The sequence below is a fragment of the Oncorhynchus tshawytscha genome, linkage group LG24 (genome assembly GCF_018296145.1).
Source record: "Oncorhynchus tshawytscha isolate Ot180627B linkage group LG24, Otsh_v2.0, whole genome shotgun sequence".
Taxonomy (NCBI): Eukaryota; Metazoa; Chordata; class Actinopteri; order Salmoniformes; family Salmonidae; genus Oncorhynchus; species Oncorhynchus tshawytscha.
Window position 1 is genome coordinate 18,683,876 of NC_056452.1, and position 21,350 is coordinate 18,705,225.

Sequence of the window (21,350 nt, forward strand, 5' to 3'; positions counted from 1 at the left end):
GGTTTCTTGACGAGGTCCAGTCTCACGCAAACAAAAATAAGATGAGTGTACAGAACCTGGCCACGGTATTTGGACCAAATATCCTCCGACCCAAAATGGAGGACCCAGTGGCTATTATGGAAGGTGTGAACTCTCATTCATTTTATATTATACTGATATTAATAGGCACTGTATTAATCATATGAGACATTCCTAATATTTTTTTTATACAACTGTCTGGGAGGTATGAGGCAGAGTAGATACAGTACATTAGCCTATGGAAAGCAGAGTACAGAGAAACGTCACTATTGCATGTTATCTATTCATGACTCATCTTGTCTATCTCTAGTTCATAAAACATGTCAAATCTCAAGTAGAGCAGCGTTGTACAGTATAGTTCCTTATTGTTTTTTATTTCCTGTTAAGGGACCTCCCTAGTCCAAAGCCTCATGACCGTACTGATCAGTGAACATAACCGTCTGTACTCGGGGAGGGGGGAGCTGGAGGTCCCTGTTCCCCAGCCAGAGGTGACCCTCCAGGGCCAAAGGCTCCAGCAGCACAGCATCGGTGGCTGGATCTCTGAGGAGGACCTCCAGAACTGCCCCACCAACCCCAACGAGGACCTCGCCTGCAGCAGCGCCTCTTCTTTGGACGCAAAGCTCTGTGCTGCCACCACCCCTCCACCTAGACTTGCTCCTTCAGGAAAGGGGGAGCCAGTGGTCAGCCCCAGCAAGCAAACCAAGAACCTTCCCTCCTGGAAGTACTCCTTCAAGGGCACCTCAACGCCACGGCCCCCTCCTCAGGCCGACGTCACCACCATGTCCCCCAGTGGCAACTGGCTGATGAACGGGCTGTCCTCTCTGAGGAGCCACAGGCGCACCTCCTCGGGGGAGCGTGTCAGGGACTCCACCGGCTTTTCCCAGAGACTGTCCACCTACGACAACGTCACGTCTTCCTCCAGCATGGGCAGTGGCCCTAGTGTAGCCAGCACGCCTTGGTCTACCTCCTCCTGTGACATCTCCGCATCCGACTCAGGCAGCGAGCCCTCTGGGCTTAACTGTGGTAATGGGAAGGGTCTAGAGGAGTGCCAATGGCAGGAGCTAGCCTTACCCCAGGGCCCAGGCCAGGGTCAGAGGGGAGGCCGGGTGGAGGAGAGAGTTGGAGATAGGGTCTCAGAGCAAGAGCTGGACAGTAGTGAAGCCATGGAGCTGTGTGTTAGCAGTGCAGGCTGCAGTGACAACGGGAACACCATAGCCAATATGGTGGTGCCGTCCATCGTGACGCCAGAAGACCTTGATGGAGGCTCCAAAGCACTTACCAGCCTGGTGGAGGGTCTGAAGGATGAGCTGAGGAAACAGAAGGTGGCTGACGAGACCAGGATCAAAAGGTAAGTCTGCAAGGTTATTTATTGTACTATGGGGGTTTATAAGTCAGAATTTTGAAAGAAACTTCTGAGAAACAGTTCATGTGAACATAACAACAAAATATGCACTGTCTGAGTAGATTGATTCCTAGTGTCCCAAAAAATCAAAGGACTAAACTATTTCCCCCTCTAAAATACTCAATATTGCTATAAATCTGTCAACAATCTTTCTCGGGTTACATGTATTGAGGAGCACCAGCTCTACATTTGTGGAAAACAACATATGTGTGTGTGTGTGCCCCCTGCAGGCTGGAGGAGTCCAGTGCGGCGCTGTGTGCTCAGATGGAGCGTCTGGAGCAGGAGATGGAGCAGGAGAGAAAAAAGCAGAGGATGCTGGAGATCAAGCTCCGCAACTCAGAGCGAGCCCGTCACGACGCAGAGAACAGGAACCGGCTCCTAGAGAAGGAAATGGAGGACTTCTTCTCCACTCTGGGGGACCTGGCTCTGGGAGCAAGGACTAGTGACATTTAATAGCCCTGGTCATAGACCTCTATAGTCTCTTCCCACAGCTGAGTGCCGTGAGTCTGGCAAGCAAGACTGACAACTACATGGACTCACTGAATAATACTGCATGTTGTCCAATGCAGGCAGCTGCGTCTCTCAATGTTTCCTCAGGCCTCAAAGTGTGCCTATGACTACCACGAGTATCTATCTGGATGGAATTCCGTGTCATTTGGTGACAAAGCCTCGGTCCTTGGTTTACTCTGGTCAACTCTGTCAGTATACTGTTAATGTAAATCAAAGGGTTTCGACTGCTATCATTATGACTATACAATAATCCCTGCTGTGTTAATCATATGCTGCCTACAACAGTACACAATATGCAAATACAACATTACCAAAGCTGGACTCTGCTAAGGACCAGGGTTGAAGCCACCATGTTGGTTTGGGGCACATGAAGCTGATTACTGCCCTCAAAGGAACAATGAAGAAGTGTGCTGGCTGTGCCTTTGCAGACTTTTTGAATTCGATAAAAGAAAATGTTGCGTGCTTGTCCAGAGGTGTAGTTAGTCAATTACTGTCAATACTCACATGGTACATGTATTGCTTAACTTAATCACTACTCCAAATGTGTTGAAGAGCCACATGACATCCTCACAGTCACTTGCAGTAAGATAACAATCGCAGAGGTGCATAAAGATGGCGGCCCCCATGTACTTGCCGCGAATACCTCGTTTGATAAGTTCGCTGTATTGCTCTCCTGTTCTCCAGTGTTGTCGTTAGCACAGTATACATGATCCCAATTCTAGCTCCAAGACGGCGATTTAAAAACAAAGAAGTATAATGTTCTGATTTATTGGCGTGTCGAACCATGTCGCAGGCTGTAGTTTAAAAATCCAGTATATAACTTAGTGGTAAAACAATGAAGTCAAACCTGAATTCTGACATCTTTATGCACCGCCATTAATTGAACATTTTGAAAAATGGTGTATACTTTAGTGAATGTAACTGTGTTGTTGATCAAGCCAGCCCTGTAAATTGAGCCTAAACTCATTCTTAAAACATTAATATAGATTTGAATGGATAGCAATTATATACATTTCCCAGAACATTCTCATGTGAGTGTTGCATGTGGTGAAACTGTTGATAGAATCCCCTTTTTCAGCAAATGATTACTGCTACTGCATAGAAATGTCTTGAGGCTTGAACACGAAACATGATTTGGTTCTTGAAGACCACTATAAGCAGTATAATAATGTGCATTCATTAAGGTAATGTGACTATTTTTTGTTTTGTTTTTACATTTTATACAGACCCTTTTCATATACTGTTCACAAGGTTGTGTTTTGAAAGACGACCGTTATAGACAAGCGTCTAGTGTTCGCCCTGTCGATGATCGCAGTTGAAATGTGTATCTCTTAAAACAAACTTAGGCTGAATGTTTCTTATGTCTTTGATTAAGATTTTAGTTGCTTATTTATTATGAATCTACACACGTGTAATGAATGGCATTATGGCAATCTAAGTAAATAAAGATGACAGGTGTCATTTCCTGACTGATACCTTATGTATGGGTCAGCAAGCTTGTGTTCAGCGCATCTTCTACTTAGTTCAGAGTGTCTTACTCACAATTCCACCACATATTAAGATCAAGCTCAAAAGAAAGACCTACAAATGCATGAGTCAAATTTGGTTTCTTTTATTTGCAGTACATGTTTGTTTTTTAAGTTGGCATCATCAGATCCCAGTAGTGTACTTTTCATTGGCTGCGGTCAGGATGCAGAGCCAGAAATGTTTAACTAGTTGCATAACAAACCAGCACCATATATAGGAGTTTGTTTTTAGGCATTACTTATCTTTAACATTTTTTCCTTTATCATTATTTGGCCTTATCCCAATCAAAATCTATTGGCCATGTATGATATAACCGCCTCTGGCCATAGATTAAGGACTGGTTTAGGACTGATTTACGTAACATCATAGATTAAAAGTCACAAGGAATCATCCTAATTCATAAAAAAGGAAAACATGAATTGACAGTACCAAACATTTCTCTACCTTCAGAAAAATACAAAGTAACAGGCTAGATCCATCACTCAGTTTACTACTAGCATAATTTGCAGAAGGTATTGCACATGAACTGTAAAAACAAGAGGGGAAAAGAGGGGGGGATGACATTTACATAAACAATTCTCTTTACATCTAGGTGAAGTACACACCGTACACAACTAGAAGTTTCCTAACATTGACAATATTACACTTTCAAATAAATAAATAACGGACTCTGTATTCACATGTCTTCGATAGCTAATCATGTGGGCAACTAGGTATCCTAGAACTAGTAGAAATTGAGTGTGAGGTAGTTCATCAAAGCCTACTTAAAAATCACAATTACAATTTTCAGAGATGTGATAGAAAAGCAAAAAGCCACAGAAAGTCAAACGATTCTGAATGTGTCCCTAATAATGCTGGGTTAAGAAACAGAAGAGCACTTAAAATAACAAAAAAAGTAATAATTATGAATTATAAACACAGCTACTATAATAATGGTTACATGTGATTGGCTGTTATTCTGCATACCTTCCCCTTCGACCATTCAACAACACACTACATGGTATTTTACATTCTGAAACTCCATAATTTAGCACAGGCATTCTTCAACGCCACCGCATAACAGCTACACTGCCACAGCCACCATTCAGCGCAAATACATTTGGCTTAATATTGAGGAAATGAGGCAAAACAGAATGATAATTTCCCTCCTAAAATCATCAAGCAAAGTAAAGCCACAAACCATACGCACCTACCAGTCATTGTAATTTTTTTTACTTTGATGAAAGACCTACTTTGATAAAACTGCCCCCTTTTTGAAAAAATGTCAAATGTATGAGCTAAAATAATCAGAAGCATACATCATCCTCTTGACAGAACATTGACCGTAAAGTTGGAGACTTACCAATTCCATGAAAATGTACAATACATTAACGATAAACGCCTCAAATGTGATTGACTTATTTGTGGAAACTACTGTAGTCATTATCAGGAACCGTTATTGACCTCGACACAACAGGACTACTCATCCTCTTCCGAGATACTCAGGAATGAATGCTTGACAAACTGCAGGCACTTTTTCCTTTTAAAAAGCTAAATTAAAACATTTAAAACAAAACACTAAGGACACCATTATTGCATACAGTTCAGAAACACTGATTCACTTGGGTTTTGAGGTGGTTCTGTAGCTATTGTCTGATGTACTAAGCATAGGGTGACATTTATTTAGTGCATGCACACGCACAAGTTCTGCAAAGGGTTCAGCCAATTATCTTCTCTGAGATCCAGCTTATTACTTACGTATTGTATACTCATTTTCCAATTTGAAATGTCTGCAAACTGCCTGCACACTTATATTACATGAATAACATGAGCACAGATTAGGAACCTTGTTTCTTTAAATAGTTTGTTTCTAGGCTTTAAGCTGGCAGAATGTCCATCCCTCCAAAGACAACCAACATCACCACATACACACGCCCTCTCTTTACGTCCCTGTGTTGGACTCAATCAAAACACATTCTTCGTATACCTTCAACCGTCTCCAAGTCATATATTCTAACTAGTAACATCCTATTTCTCACAAAGCTCTTCGGCATACCGCCACGTTTCTCAGTCCTAGAGTTTAACATAGGTTTACTCTTTCTTTGACAGTGGGGCTGTAGAAAAGAATCACTGGATTATAACTGACCAGTGCAGAGGAAGCAGTGCCTTCAGCACTGACAAACAAAGAAAATGATCAAAAGCTTCTTAGTTTCCTTTCTGGGCCTATCTGCGCCATTTCCGTCATATACTGTAACACCCATAACATTGGAAAAGAACATTCAGACAAAAATTAAACAAAAAAGAAATACTAAATGTCTTCTCTTTACCAAAAGAGAAAATGGTTCAGGAATCTAACAGCATTTTGAGATATTTTAAGACTAAACTAATGAGAAAAGAAAAAAAGAAAGCGGTTTGATAAACTGTTTTGTTTTTTCAAGGAGGTAGTGACTCACGAGGAAAACTGTTTTTTGTTTGTTTTTTTTACAAATAAATCTAAAGTATATCTCAAAATCCAACCCAATGGATATGCAAGAAACAATATTCTATATGAAAGAGATTAGAATAGACAAAGAAATAGTACTATTCAGAAGGGGAGTACTAAAATCATAAATGTATCAATTAAATGATGGTTAGAATGACTCACTGCAAACTAAATTTGAAAAAAATATATTCACCATAACATCTGTACAAACTCATTCTACATTTATATGGCCAGTTGAAACAGCAGTAGCTTAAATAGAAGTAGATGAAACTAAAAACAAAGATAAAAATGAAAGCATGTAAAACTCTTTTACAGACGTTCTCAAACTATCACCATTGGCCAAAACTGCAGCGTAGTGAAATCATAAAGTTCCTAGGTTAAAAATAAATTGATAATACAGCCTGGACTAAAAAATATGAATAAAATGTAATAAAAATGACTCTGTAGTAGTACTTTAAGGAAAAAATGTTTTTGTTTTTAAAATGTTTTTTTTTTTTTACAAATAAACAAACAAACATCGAAACTGGCCTAAACTCTACACCATTGAAGACAAGCGGAGGGACTGGTGGGACAGGGACCAGGGCAGGGTGATGGTCATCTGCAGCAGCCCAGCGGGTCCGTGTTAGAGGCTGTCTCCAGGCTGCTGTCTGTGTCCGAGGCCAGGGTGGGGTCGGTGGACATGGAGGACACATCGTTGGCGGACGAGGACGACGCAGAAGGGTGCTGCTGGAAGCTGCTGCTCACTGCTGCACCTGTGCTACATGTATGGAGAAACAGATAGGGGGTATCAAGTCAGACTTAAACCACTTCTGGTTAGGCAGAAAGAGGAAGGTTCTTCATTAAGAACTGGAACAGAAGCCAACTACGGGCAGAGAGACCGTGCCAGTCTCAATTTGTTGCTCCCACACATAGTACTGTAGAACCAGCAGATTTCTCTGACCATAAGACCTGACCAGGAACAACTCTGGGCCCTAGTTATAGAGTATAACTATCAGAGTTTGAGTGCTAGGTTGCCCTTGGAGAAAACTCTCTAAACTAACCTAAAGACGCTGGCTGTCCCCGGATCACTCCATTCTTCGTTCTCTCCTCCCAGTCCTGAACCTCCATGTATATCAAATCTGCAATGAATCAGAAGATTTAGTAAAAAGAGTGACTACAGTTGAACTTCTGGTAACTACACCAAAACAGATTCCTGGAATTAGGAGGGAACAAGCAGGCTATTTAGGTATCTTCCAACTGGAATTTCTGGAAAACCTGTGAATCTCAAGAATTCTGCAACCCTAAACATGAGACATAAACCTAAGAAGAACATGACAGACCGGAACATTGCTAGCATGATATGACACGGGAGTCCAGAATTGAGAATAGAGCCAATAAACAGGGCTCTGCTAGACTCGGGTGTGAATGCCCTGTCGTCATTATCACGCTCCCAGAGGAAGCAGGGTTAGATCACCAGACCAGGTTTAGATTAGACAGATAGGGAGGGGTAGGATGCACCATAAACACATCTCACTTTAGACAGGCATTTTTTTTAGGACAGACAGACAAAGGGCAAAACCTGCATAAAACTCAAATATTAAGATTGAATGTCCCACAAGAACATCTTGAGATGTAGATTCTTAGTAGAATAATGTGCAATTGTAATGTAACATAGTGGAAAATTGAAACATGCTCAAAGTGTATGAATCAAAGATTGGGTAAGGAAAATGGCTTCTCTCGCGCTCTACTGTACCTTTCCACTCCTCCACCGTGTGCTCCCTCTCATCCAGCTGCTTGTCTGTGATCAGTGGTGGGGGCTGCAAGAGGAACAGGACAGGGCACAGTGTACTTTAAGTGGGGTGACATGGGGACTGTTGGCCTTCTCTTCACTTGGCTGAGTCACAATCAAATTTGATACATTTGCGCAAGGCGCTGGCACTGCAGCCAAATCTACACGTCTCAAGGCCGATTTTGTCAGTTGTGAGGAATGCTTGCATGCGAGTGACTGAGTTGAGTGCAACATCTCATTCTCCACCCCCGCACTTTACGGTAGCCGGGGTCTGATTGGTTGACAGAGGAAAAACGGCAAGTGCACTCTCGGTGATGACGACCTGGCTGTCAATGGATGTCAAATCCAGAGCCCCTGCTTAAATAGTCAGGGAGTTTTATGATCTGATCCGGGCTAAGCTTTTCCCAGGCAGGCAAACTCACAGGGCTTTCATCATTTTGCATGTGGCTGTTTTGACGTTCCCTCTTATTGTGAATCACCACTCAATGTGTATTTCGAGGCATATGCACGCATAAAAAATAAAAACACACACAGTAAATCTGAAGAGTCATGTTATTATCTAACGTAAGAGTAGGTCATTAACACAAGAACCACCCCTCCACGCCCACATAATGGGCCAGTAAGTGCTTACCGCCTCCACTTCAGTTGGATCATACCACACGTTGATGTAGGGGTGCTGGAGAGCCTCGCTCACAGAGATCCGTTTGGATGCATCTATTACCAGCATCTTCGATAATAGGTCTCTGGCTTGACTTGCTGCAAGACAATTGAGACAAATAGAGAAATTAATGGCGTGAGCAAATTCCCCTTTCATTCCCTCGGCTGACATTCACTGTGCTTATAAATGAGTGTAGTGGGCCAGAATAGAGTCCCTTAGTCAAACATGATCCGAATCAAAGCAGAGTAAGGCTTCAAACCACTACATAAAATACTATTCATGATCAGACTACTTTCCGTGGAATTTCCAATTGGTCACATAAGTCAGACTCGATTAGTTAGTGCATATCAGAGACAGTGTTAGGCACATAATATACTTATATTCAGCAAATAACTGACTACTATATATGGGATATTCTAGTCATACAGACATGTATGAGACATTTTGCATCTCACAATGACACACCATACTGCAGTTTCCATGCTTGGGGTGTCCCCCAGGGCCGTGTGCTCTCCCCGCTTACCTTTCAGTTTGTTGTGCTCTGAGTCGGCTGGGAAGAGGACGTCGGGGAAGAGCTTCTCGAAGGTATAGCCGGCATAGCGGGGTCTGTTTTCCACATAAGTCCTCACTGACTGGTTGAGCTTCATCAGGAACTCCTGACTTGGAGTCCCCAGCTGCTCGATCACCTTGTTCCACTGATCAATATCTGACATTCCAACATGTAAGAAAAACGCTGCAAAGGGCTTTTCAGAGGTGGAATATTGGCAAGGTTTTGTGCTTGTAGTTGGGATAAAGGAGGAGGATGACAGACACTGGACACAGAGGCAAATTTCTTTCACTGTTGACTTTGTAGAACAACTGTGATTGAGGAACCAAGGGAAAGCTGTTTGATCGCCTCTTATCCAGTGAGACGGACACAAAGAAGACTGAAAACAGTCTCGGCGTGGGACTGTGTAATGGAGGTGAAGTGATCAGAACACTTTTCCCTTGAGTTGAAATGGCCGCCGACAGGTACAAACCCTTTCACATATACCCAACCCAGTGGAAAGTAATTTGGATGGAGTGAAAGGTCGCTGGTTTCAAATCCCTAAGCAGACTAGGTGAAAAATCTGTCAATGTGCCCTTGAGCAAGGGACTTAACCCTAATCGATCCTGTAACTCGCACTGGTTAAAAGCATCTGCTAAATGACTAACATGTAAATGCAGTACGATACACTGACCACCAGACACACACACACAACAAACACATTTGTATACACACACACACACACACACACAAATATTCACACACACACAATGGAGGGACGACGAGGGTCCAGGGAAGGATACGATCTGTGCCTGGGAACAACACACTACCTCGGACCATTTCTGCCATGATGCAGCCAATAGACCAGACATCAACTGAAAAATGGAATGACAACCAAATTAGCATGCAGAACTCAAAGCAATCCAAAAAAAAAATCATATGAAAAATCATAAAACAAGGAAGTAATTACGATGCAGACAAGGTGATGTGTGTGAATACCAACAAAAGAAAATGAAGGCATGCCAACTCTCATGTCAAACCGCTGTCAGTGTCCGACTAGGCAGTGCATCATGATAAGGTGAGGGTTTTTTGCTTCACTATCTGGCATACTATTAAACAAAGTGGAAGTGGGCCAAAGAACTGCCTACATTGGCTTTCTTTTTTTTTTTTACATTGGCCACATAGCATTGGCTTTCGGCTAGCAAGACACTGACACTCGAGGCCTGCAGAAACTGTATTATGACAGCAGAAATACATAAAACCCTCAAGATTTTTTACTATCAGTTTAATAGACAAAGGCCAATTTTTTATCATTGATAAAAGATCGACCAGTCAATCATTGATATTAGATATTCTGTTAGGACAGGGTCCATTTCTTATTCTCTGCCAAAATGGCTGCTTATCTTTGAAGAAGAACATCAAACAAAATTATTTAAAAGGGTATGTTTTGCAATTGTGTTGGTAAAAAATGAAAGCGCAAAACACTGTCGAATTCTACTTCAGGAGCTTGTTGCATAAGTCGGAAGTGCATCAAGCTACAGCAGTGGGTGCTTTGGGGGATAGAGGGAAGGTATGGGGGGGAGTGGAGGTGTCAGGCATATCAGAAGAGAAATAGAATTTTGACAGTTGTTCTTTGACATGATCTCCACAATCCATTGTAAACAAGCCTTCAAAAATAAATCAAAAATTCAAATGCAAACTGAACTGCTTCAAGCAGCACAAGGATACAATCCCTTCCTGGAAAAAGGATTTTGTGGCGAACCATTTCTGCCATAATGCAGCCCACAGCCCATATATCCACTAAATATGTGTAGCATAGAAAGAAGGAGAAGAAGAAAGGCAAAGCAACAAGTCAGCAGGAAAGTTTGGGTCGTTTTTAGACACTGCAGGGATGCTCATATTTTCAGGCAGTTTTTTCCCTCGTATTTAATCTTTGAATTTTATCGCAGCGAGTCCAATGATTCAGAGATATCAAGCCCCATCACATCTGCACATTCTTGCAGTAAACGTTAATTGCTAAAGGCAAGCCAAACTAGGGACTGGATCACACTGACATCTAGTCCAGCTGCGCCCTCTCTGGACAGCCTCTTAGAAAACACAAGCACTACACCTGCTCTGCACTGGCTCTCTATGCAGCAGGAATGGAACCCACAACGCATAGCCAGGCGTGCCACCTACCCCTCTGACTGCGACACTGACACGGGAGGGGGGGGTGTGGCTGTGAAGGTGGGTGTGTCTCAGGACTTGTGGTCGGGGCATGCGACAAACAGCGTTCTGCAGCACACACAGCTCCAATTGGCCGATCCCTCGGTCGCTCACTCACCGTTGGCCTGGTAACCCATGCCCAATATGACTTCAGGGGCGCGGTAGTAGCGGGTCACCACGTACGGGGTCATCAGGAGTCCCGTGGCCGCTGTCCTGGCCAATCCAAAGTCCAGGATCTTTAGCGTGCAGTCAGACTTTACCACAATGTTGCTGGGTTTCAGATCCTGAGGTTGGGGGACAGGAGGGGGATACGCTTTAGAGATGGATAACTCTCTACCGATGATTAAGTTCCATTCACACCACACCAATGAAATTTATTTGTATTTATTTTATTTTATTCTCCAAAGGTGAATGCATTGTAAGAGAAGGGACAACTTTAGGAATACACAGGAGGACTGGGTCATATTAAGGTTGCTTGGCCAGGCAAGGTGTGGTGGTGTGTGCCCACCCTGTGTATGATGCCCGCGGCGTGAAGGTGCTTGATGCCACACAGCATCTGGTAGAGCAGATAGGACAGCCGCTCGTGGTCCAGCTCCATCTGAATCACCTGGCACAGGTTGGCATCCATCAGATCCATCACAATATACCTGGGGACGGATACAGAGGAGAGGGAAGGGAGGGTGAATGACATTACACAGAAAGGTGTGCAGTGCACACGTATACACTCACAAACGTATGCATACACAGGCAGACGCACACAGATACACCCACACACATGAAAGAATATGAGCAGAGTGCACACATCTCGCGCTCTCACTCACACACCAGGGCTTCAGACTGACCATTAGACTAGAGTATCTGGAGCATCAGCATTTGTGGGTTCGATTACAGGCTCAAAATGGCCAGAAACAATCACCTTTATTCTGAAACTCGTCAGTCTATTCTTGTTCTGAGAAATGAAAGCTATTCCATGGGAGAAATTTCAAAGAAACTGTAGATCTCATACAACGCTGTGTACTACTCCCTTCACAGAACAGCTAACCAGAATAGAAAGAGGAGTGGGAGGCCCCGGTGCATAACTGAGCAAGAGGACAAGTACATTAGAGTGTCTAGTTTGAGAAACAGACGCCTCACAAGTCCTCAACTGGCAACTTCATTAAATAGTACCCGCAAAACACTGGTCTCAACCTCAAAAGTGAAGAAGTGACTCGGGATGCTGGCCTTTTTCTTTGCATGGCTGCATGGTTGCATGGTTGCAAAGAAAAAGCCATATCTCAGACTGGCCAATAAAATTAAAGATTAAGATGGGCAAAAGAACACAGACACTGGACAGACAAATCTAAGTTTGAGGTGTTTGGATCTCAAAGAAGAACATTTGTGAATTGCATAAAAAATGAAAAGATGCTGGAAGAGATGCCCTCTGTCAAGCATGGTGGAGGCAATGTGATGGTCTGGGGGTGCTTTGGTGGTGGTAAAGTGGGAGATTTGTACAGGGTAAAAGGGATCTTGAAGATTTCACTCCATTTTGCAACGCCATACCCTGTGGACAGCGCTTAATTGGAGCCAATTTCCTCCAACAACAGGACAATTTTTAAATTGAAATTTTACCTTTATTTAACTAGGCAAGTCAGTTAAGAACAAATTCTTATTTTCAATGACAGCCTAGGAACAGTGGGTTAACTGCCTGTTCAGGGGCAGAACGACAGATTTGTACCTTGTCAGCTCGGGGATTTGAACATGAAACCTTTCGGTTACTAGTCCAACGCTCTAACCACTAGGCTACCCTGCCGCCCCAAAGTACAGCTCCAAACTATGCAATAACTATTTAGGGAAGAAGCAGTAAGCTGGTATTCTGTCTATAATGGAGTGGCCAGCACAGTCACCGGGTCTCAACCCTATTGAGCTGTTGTGGGAGCAGCCTGACCGTAGGGTACGTAAGAAGTGCCCATCAAGCCAATCCAACTTGTGGGAGGTGCTTCAGGAAGCACGGGGTGAAATCTCTTCAGATTACCATAACAAATTGACAACTAGACTGCCAAAGGTCTGCAAGGCTGTAATTGTCAGAGGATTCTTTGACGAAAGCAATGTTTGAAGGATACAATTATTATTTAAATTTAAAAATCATTATTTATAACCTTTGTCAACATCTTGACTATATTTCCTATTCATTTTGCAACCCATTTCATGTATGTTTTCATGGAAAACAAGGAAATGTCTAATTTCTGACCCCAAACTTCTAAACGGTAGTGCGTATATATAAATAATGCGCTCTTTGAGAACTAACAATCAAATAACAGCTAGACAGTCAGGGAGAATCTAAAATAAAATAAAATTCACGGTCATTCAGGCCACATGTCCATTGATTTTGTTATAATGTTAGAGCAGAGGAACACAGCATTAGCCATGGCAAAATACATAGAATTGCAGGAAATTATCTTAAAACTGCTAAAGTGTTTCTCAGCTTGATGCCAAACTGTGTAGATTAAAAACTGCAAGTTACCTTTCAAGTTGCAAGTTACACTTCCTCTTCCAATAAACTGTAGGGAGGTCAAAATAATAACTGTCGACCAAATCTATTCATTTTAAAATGTTGATTACTTGTACTTGCCATTATCATTCACCCAATGATAAGACAAGATGTGATTCCTTTTTTTTTGTTGCTAAGATATGATGGTGGTCCCTCGGTCACTGGTTTGCCTGGGCAAGAATAGTTTGAAAAACCCTGGTCTATTACACTTCTTAATAAAGCATCGTAAATGACTTCTTAAATGACTCAAATGTATTCTATTGTGTGATGCTGCAGGATACATACACACACACACACAGGAGTGGGCTGCTCCTCCGTCATACTCCGTCATAGTGAAACAGGCTGTTTACCCCCCAGCCATGATGTTCATTTTTCTTTTTAGATCCAAATCAGAAAGACAGAGATTCCCAAAGTACCTCCCTCCGCTCTGAGAATGAATCACATTTCCTCCCATGCACTACAATGTACTAACCCTTCAGTTATCCCACAATAGACCCTGGTCCCCTCTACACTGTACAAATAAAAAACATCCAAAATATACTTTTGGCCATTTCAGCACTACAGTCTACCAGGGAACAGAGATTATACAGTATTGCAATTTATCCTTATTGATTTTATAAGCAAAGGCGACGATGACGTTACTTACACATCTTGAAATTCTTCCAGCGTCTTCTGTGGCGTGAATACATTTAATAGGCCAATGATCTGTGGAGATATAAGATGCATCAGTTCATCATAGTTCTGTGAGCAGCGTATGTAGGAACATTGCATTTCATGCTGACAATATGCTGCCTAAGGGCGCGCTAAAACTACAGAAGGGTTCTTCCGAGAATGAATAACACCACATCAAATAGACAATGACATTTTAGAAAAATGGAAACATCAAGAATTCATATAAGAGCTACAAGAGGATCGCAACATTCTAGAATGATCTGTGATGATCTTACATTTTGGTTCAATTGTACAAGAGAAAATGCTTTCACAACTTTCTATTCTATAATTTGGGACAACTCCCTTTTCTACTTGCTGTTCCCCTTTTTCTATCAGACACACAGATTCAGAGAGGTAAATAGCTTACGTTCTTATGGTTGACACATTTCATGAGCACCAGTTCTCTGTAAGCTCTTTTGGCATGGGTCTGGTTCTGGAAAGGCCGGCTGAGTTTTTTAATTGCCACATTTCGTTCAAGGTTGTGGTCATACGCTGAGCTGGAAACACAAAAATACAAATGTACGTCCATACTTTATGATGCATCTGAAGAAGGCTAGCATTTTATATGTATTTTTTTAATGAAAGATGAGTTTTGCTCCTTATTTCCCACATCCTAGATCAATATCAGAGTCCAAATGATTGAAGTGTAATACTGGACCAATGGCAAACATATAGCATATAAACAAACTTAAAGCAGCTAATAACATATCATATTGACTTCCAATGCCATATCAACCTACAGCAGCTAATAACGTATCATATTGACTTCCAATGCCATATCAACCTACAGCAGCTAATAATGTATCACATTGACTTCCAATGCCATATCAACCTACAGCAGCTAATAACGTATCACATTGACTTCCAATGCCATATCAACCTACAGCAGCTAATAACATATCATATTGACTTCCAATGCCATATCAACCTACAGCAGCTAATAACGTATCATATTGACTTCCAATGCCATATCAACCTACAGCAGCTAATAACGTATCATATTGACTTCCAATGCCATATCAACCTACAGCAGCTAATAACGTATCATATTGACTTCCAATGCCATATCAACCTACAGCAGCTAATAACGTATCATATTGACTTCCAATGCCATATCAACCTACAGCAGCTAATAACGTATCACATTGACTTCCAATACCATTTCAACCTACAGCAGCTAATAACGTATCATATTGACTTCCAATGCCATATCAACCTACAGCAGCTAATAATGTATCACATTGACTTCCAATGCCATATCAACCTACAGCAGCTAATAACGTATCACATTGACTTCCAATACCATTTCAACCTACAGCAGCTAATAACGTATCACATTGACTTCCAATGCCATTTCAACCTACAGCAGCTAATAACGTATCACATTGACTTCCAATGCCATTTCAACCTACTGCAGCTAATAACGTATCATATTGACTTCCAATGCCATTTCAACCTACAGCAGCTAATAACGTATGAATCACATTGACTTCCAATACCATTTCAACCTACAGCAGCTAATAACGTATCATATTGACTTCCAATGCCATTTCAACCTACAGCAGCTAATAACGTATCATATTGACTTCCAATACCATTTCAAATAGCTGGCAAATTGTTATATTTTATAGTATGATTCAGACGAGATGTTCTTTCCCAAAGTAACACACACAGTTCTAACATAGCCACTGGAAAATGAGCATTGCGCTACAGGGCATCTCTTTTCCTTTCCAATTCACAGCTCCATCTACTCACCAGACAATCCCTTGTGCTCCGGAGCCTATGGGTCTTAAATTCTGGTAGCGCTTCAAAACCGTAAAAGTGGAATCCCCGACATCTAAACTGTAATACTCCTTTTCACGCTTATTCCGATTCATGATGAAATCTGGACAAAGTGTGTGTTTTGGGCATCCAAGTGGGACTTCTGTCTCAAGACCTAAGACAGAGGGAGAAGAAACAGAAAGATAAAAAAGCAATTAGCATATTAGCATATTATCAGCTTATTACCTGGACCTTCCAAGCCATAGCTGTCAATCTATGGGAGTACGATTGACAGAGGCTGCATTGTGTGTCAAAATTCATGAGGTGAAATTATTCAGTATATGAGAGAAATCAAGTCCTCCTTGAATAGCGATGACATTTGGGTCATCTAGGCTAGCGAGGGTATACTGCGTTACACATACAGTTAATATAAAAAGGTTTAAATGCATTACAACACATTATAGTTCTGGGTTTATAGGATTAGCTGGTATTTTATATCCCATCATAAATCAATATACTGTACAAATTCATTCCAGGATTTGGATCACAGCTTTCAAAAATGTAAAACCAGAGCACTGCAGAGCAAAACATCAGCCCAGCAAACTGTCTGGTACCACCAATCAATTGTGGTCTAAACAGGGACCAATGTTTCAGCCACAATTGTGTTAGCCTAAGCTGGCTAAACCTTCAACTCAAAAAAATCCATTGCATACATCCTGCTTCTACAGCTTTAAAAACATCTCCAATATCAGAAAACAGAGAGACATTTCCTGGGGTTTGTGGCAATGCTTTGCTAGCATTTGAAATAGGCCCATGTAGATACCAGTGTCGCAATACGTTTCCATGGCAAAAATTAAAACAAAGCAGACCCCACTCTGGTCCTTTAAAAACCTGCTGTATGTAAAATACTGTGTGGAAAGGCAGGGAAAATAAATAAATGTGACTCTGGATGACACTAAAAGTATGTTAATTTCAAACATTAGGGCTGTTTTGCTAAAGAAGTTACATCCACTTCGTGTTTTGTTTCCTTGCCACGATAGTAACGAGTCGTCCGGGCTCGATTTTAACATAGAAAATGTAAAACAAACACAATGTCTTTAGATGATTGTTCGGGCGAGATATTGGCCAGCGCTAGAAAAGTTCATCACTAGCTTATAGAGAAATCCCACAGCTAGCACAACAAGAGGGACTAGTACCACTGTCCGAAGCCCATTTGAGCATGCAGAAATGTATATTTAAGACTCATTGTTCAGGCAAATGGAAGGAAGTATTGAGGCAGAGAGAGAAAAGGAGAGCGGGAGGGAGCGCTGGATTTGATAAGGAGCTAGAAGAAGAAATCATTAGTCAAATCTAGAACATTTGTGCTGAGGACATTTTCACTGGCTGATGGCTGCACGGTCAACAGACCATGACTTGACCTCCATACTCCTATACAGCCACCCCCTTCCCCTTTTCCACATGAAGGGGCATTCAGCAGGGTTTTTTCATCCCGGTTGAAAGGCATGTCAACGGCCTGAAGCCCTGCTATGAGATGGAGGGACTAAAACAGGGTTTGGAGAAGTCTGAACAGAATGCTTTGCCAAATTCAAAATGAAATCGTTTCTATGCAGTCGCTCCATCCAATTGTGTGCTCTGGAGCAGCATGAATGGCGGTGTGAACAACAGGATGACCATAGCAATACAGTCGGATTAAATTGAATGATATGCGTGTAATTTTATTAAAACAACATGAATGACACTTTTTTTCCCCGCCACATTATCACTGGAATGTGAGCATTTTTATGACATGTCAGTTGGTCTAGATGTGAAACTTAGATGAGTGCTGCTTCAAATCACAGAGAATCTGAGAGAATATGCGATCAGAGGGAGGCAGAGAACCATAGCGATGAAGCATGTCGTCACGCTACATCATCTGATGCTGTTTCAAGGTCTCTCACTAATCACATGTTCGTGGTGTGGGCCATTTCATTTCAAGGAATAAATTAAATGCATAACTGGAAGAAAGCTAAACATGAAAATGGGTTGTTCAGCTTTCAAACCAGCTGTCAAACCATTCAGGGCCATCCATGACTCTCTTTCATAGAGCAATGCCCAGCTGGGCTCTACATCTAACCTAAATTAATATGACTTCTCACATTATCTATGTGTTTTTCTGGGATTCACCAGCCTACTTTTCCAGCTAATGAAGACACTGAAGCCTATCACCACTGAGAGCAGACATCAGCATTAGAAGCAATGTGCCAAAAGCCTCTGGCTTCATCTGTTATGGAGGTCATTCTTCTACATGACACACCTGGAATGGTTAATGAAGGTGTCCAAAATCATTTAAAAACAACATGCGACACTAAACATCACCGAAATTGTATTAATCTATACTTGAATAGATAGTCAAATTAAGATATGATTTAACCATATTTACATGATAAATAGCGTTCTTATTATAATAGATGGTTGTCGATGTGACCATAATATCGTCGATTCATTGTTCTGCTATTCTTAGATATATAGGATGAAATGTAGACAAATTCCAGTTATACACCTCTCACTTGTTTAATAGAAATCGACTTGACGCACTAGCAGCATGCAATAAGTTAACTTGCACTCACAAGTTTATACTAGTCCATTGGTGGTAGGCTAATTGTCAAAAGCCCATTTATGACCGAATGGTGGGCTTGTGTTTCTTATTCATTTTAGAAATGATGGTGATGTTACAAATCAAAATATAGCATGGCAAATGTAACCACGCCGTTGATGTTGTCAGTAGACTATATGCCGCGAAGATACTTAACGTTAGGTCGTTGTTACAATGTAGCACTAGCTGTTAGCAGGTAGTTAAAAGTCTTAAAATGTAACGTTAGCGCATTTTGTAGCCTGTCGTGCGCGTTTGAGAATATCCTAATAGCCATCTTTTTTTTATGCGGTGCATGTCTTTAAAAGCCAAAACTTGACAATATGGTCCAACTAGCTAATTGCAGTTATTGAATGTATTTTCTGTGTTCTTTGCAACCCATCAGTGCTAATACCCTCCCCCCACTGCTAACAATAACATGTATTATAATGGTTTAATATCGAACTCACCCTACTCCAAAAGAACGCGTTAGAAATTCCAAAACTGTCAAACCACGGTTTCTGGTCTTCCGTTGAAATATACAGCAGAATGTTTGAAGATATTATATTATTTTTTGCTTAGTAGGACAACCTCTGAATCCACTGCGTTTCCTTCCACTTTCAGGCCTGGGTCTGCAAAATACATGTGTACTACGTAGCCTAATCTTTGAGTCCGTGACACAGAGGCAGTTTCTGCCATTTCATACCGATGTCATCGAAACCTTGCGATGTCTGCCGGAAGTTGCCGATGAGAACTAGGTGACATTCAAGAGCAAATCGTCCTGCGATGTTGTATAGCCTGCGGTAGCCTACCTCTCACGGTATTAGTTTATGTACACTATGCAGGACAAATTAGAGGCATTTCACCTCTGTGATCTCGCCATAATAAGCACTTACGCTCGTGCATAGAGCGAGAGAGAACCTACAGCAGCACCTAGATCTTCTGCTCAGATTCTGCCAGACCTGGGCCCTGACAGTAAATCTCAGTAGAGCAGTGGTTCCCAAACTTTTTATAGTCCAGTACCCCTTCAAACATTCAACCTCCAGCTGCGTACCCCCTCTAGCACCAGGGTCAGTGCACTCTCAAATGTTGTTTTTTTGCCATCATTGTAAGCCTGCCACACACACACACTATATTATACATTTATTAAACATAAGAATGAGTGTGAGTTTTTGTCACAACCCGGCTCGTGGGAAGCCGGCTGCGACAGAGCCTGGACTCAAACCCAGAATCTCTAGTGGCAGGATATTCTGAGCGCAGCCCTACCCAGAAATCTGGCAGTGGCTTCTGATTAAATTCAATTTTCACAGAACCACTTGTTGCAATTTCGATGAGGCTCTCTTGTTCAGATATCGGTAAGTGGACTGGAAGCAGGGCATGAAAGGGATAACGAATCCAGTTGTTTGTGTCGTCCATTTCAGGAAAGTACTGGCGTAATTGTGCACCCAGCTCACTCAAGTGCTTCGCTATAATCACATTTGACATTGTCCGTAAGCTTGAGTTCATTTGTCTTCCTGAATTGACCCCCCATAAATATAATGGACATATATCAGGAGCTGTGCCAGGCCCGCCAAGTCTGTTGACTCATCCAGCTGTAACGCATAGAATTCACTGGCTTGTATGCGAAACAGTAATTGTTTCAAAATATCTCCTGCCATTTCACTGATGAGTCGTAAAACAGTGTTGTTTGAAGGCATTGTCTGTATAGTTTTTGTTGGCCTTTTCCCCCAGCATTGTCCCAGCCATATATCTGCAGTAGCCGGAAGAATCAAGTCCTCCACAATAGTATGTGGCTTGCCTGTTCTAGTCACTTGGTAGCTCACCATATAAGACGCTTCTAGCCCTTTCTTATTAATGATATCTGTTGCTTTTATAAAGTTGCAGTCAGAAGTTTGCATACACCTTAGCCAAATACATTTAAACTCTGTTTTTCACAATTCCTGACATTCAATCATAGTAAAAAATCCCTGTCTTAGGTCAGTTAGGATCACCATTTTATTTTAAGAATGTGAAATGCCAGAATAATAGTAGAGAGAATTCATCACATTCCCAGTGGGTCAGAAGTTTACCAACACTCAATTAGTATTTAGTTGGCATTGCCTTTACATTGTTTAACTTGGGTCAAACGTTTCAGGTAGCCTTCCACAAGCTTCCCACAATAAGTTGGGTGAATTTTGGCCCATTCCTCCTGACAGAGCTGCTGTAACTGAGTCAGGTTTGTAGGTCTCCTTGCTCGTGCACGCTTTTTCTGTTCTGCCCACACATTTTCTATAGGATGAGGTCAGGGCTTTGTGATGGCCACTCCAGTACCTTGACTTTGTTGTCCCTAAGCCATTTTGCCACAACTCTGTAAGTATGCTTGGGGTCATTGTCCATTTGGAAGACCCATTTGTGACCAAGCTTCAACTTCCTTACTGATGTCTTGAGATGTTGCTTCAATATATCCAAATGATTTTCCTTCCTCATGATGCCATCTATTTTGTGAAGTGCACCAGTCCCTCCTGCAGCAAAGCACCCCAAACAACATGATTCTGCCACCCCCGTGCTTCACGATTGGGATGGTGTTCTTCGGCTTGCAAGCCTCCCCCTTTTTCCTCTATAACGATGGTTATTATGGCCAAACAGTTCTATTTTGTTTCATTAGTCCATAGGACATTTCTCCAAAAAT

The 21,350-nt window shown here is 41.9% G+C and overlaps 2 protein-coding genes across 8 annotated transcripts in view; one reads left to right on the forward strand and one right to left on the reverse strand.

Annotated features, from left to right (window-relative positions):
- Positions 1-3,410, forward strand: part of LOC112223505 (rho GTPase-activating protein 22) — a 37,676-nt gene extending 34,266 nt beyond the window's left edge. For all 3 annotated transcript variants that reach the window (XM_024386556.2, XM_042305454.1, XM_024386557.2), the window contains 3 exons: positions 2-123; positions 406-1,366; positions 1,651-3,410. In XM_024386556.2, coding sequence (XP_024242324.1) covers positions 2-123; positions 406-1,366; positions 1,651-1,873 — 1,306 coding nt within the window. In that variant the 3' untranslated portion in view covers positions 1,874-3,410. The remainder of the gene's footprint in view (position 1; positions 124-405; positions 1,367-1,650) is intronic.
- Positions 3,411-3,526: 116 nt separating this feature from the next.
- Positions 3,527-19,634, reverse strand: mapk8b (mitogen-activated protein kinase 8b). Of its 5 annotated transcripts, none has more exons than XM_024386561.2 (12): positions 19,153-19,634; positions 16,069-16,249; positions 14,681-14,810; positions 14,249-14,307; positions 11,584-11,722; positions 11,194-11,359; positions 10,599-10,670; positions 8,868-9,050; positions 8,318-8,442; positions 7,651-7,714; positions 6,959-7,036; positions 3,527-6,670 (listed from the first exon to the last, which is right to left on the reverse strand). In XM_024386561.2, exons 2-12 carry the CDS (start codon positions 16,188-16,190, stop codon positions 6,513-6,515), a joined length of 1,296 nt encoding a protein of 431 aa, XP_024242329.1. In that variant the 5' UTR covers positions 16,191-16,249; positions 19,153-19,634; the 3' UTR covers positions 3,527-6,512. The 5 variants fall into 5 exon arrangements, with proteins under 5 accessions (XP_024242329.1, XP_024242327.1, XP_024242328.1 ...); XM_024386559.2 differs by having other exon boundaries at positions 3,527-6,679; XM_024386560.2 differs by lacking the exon at positions 10,599-10,670 and adding an exon at positions 9,674-9,745 and having other exon boundaries at positions 19,153-19,631.
- Between the last annotated feature and the right edge of the window lie 1,716 nt (positions 19,635-21,350).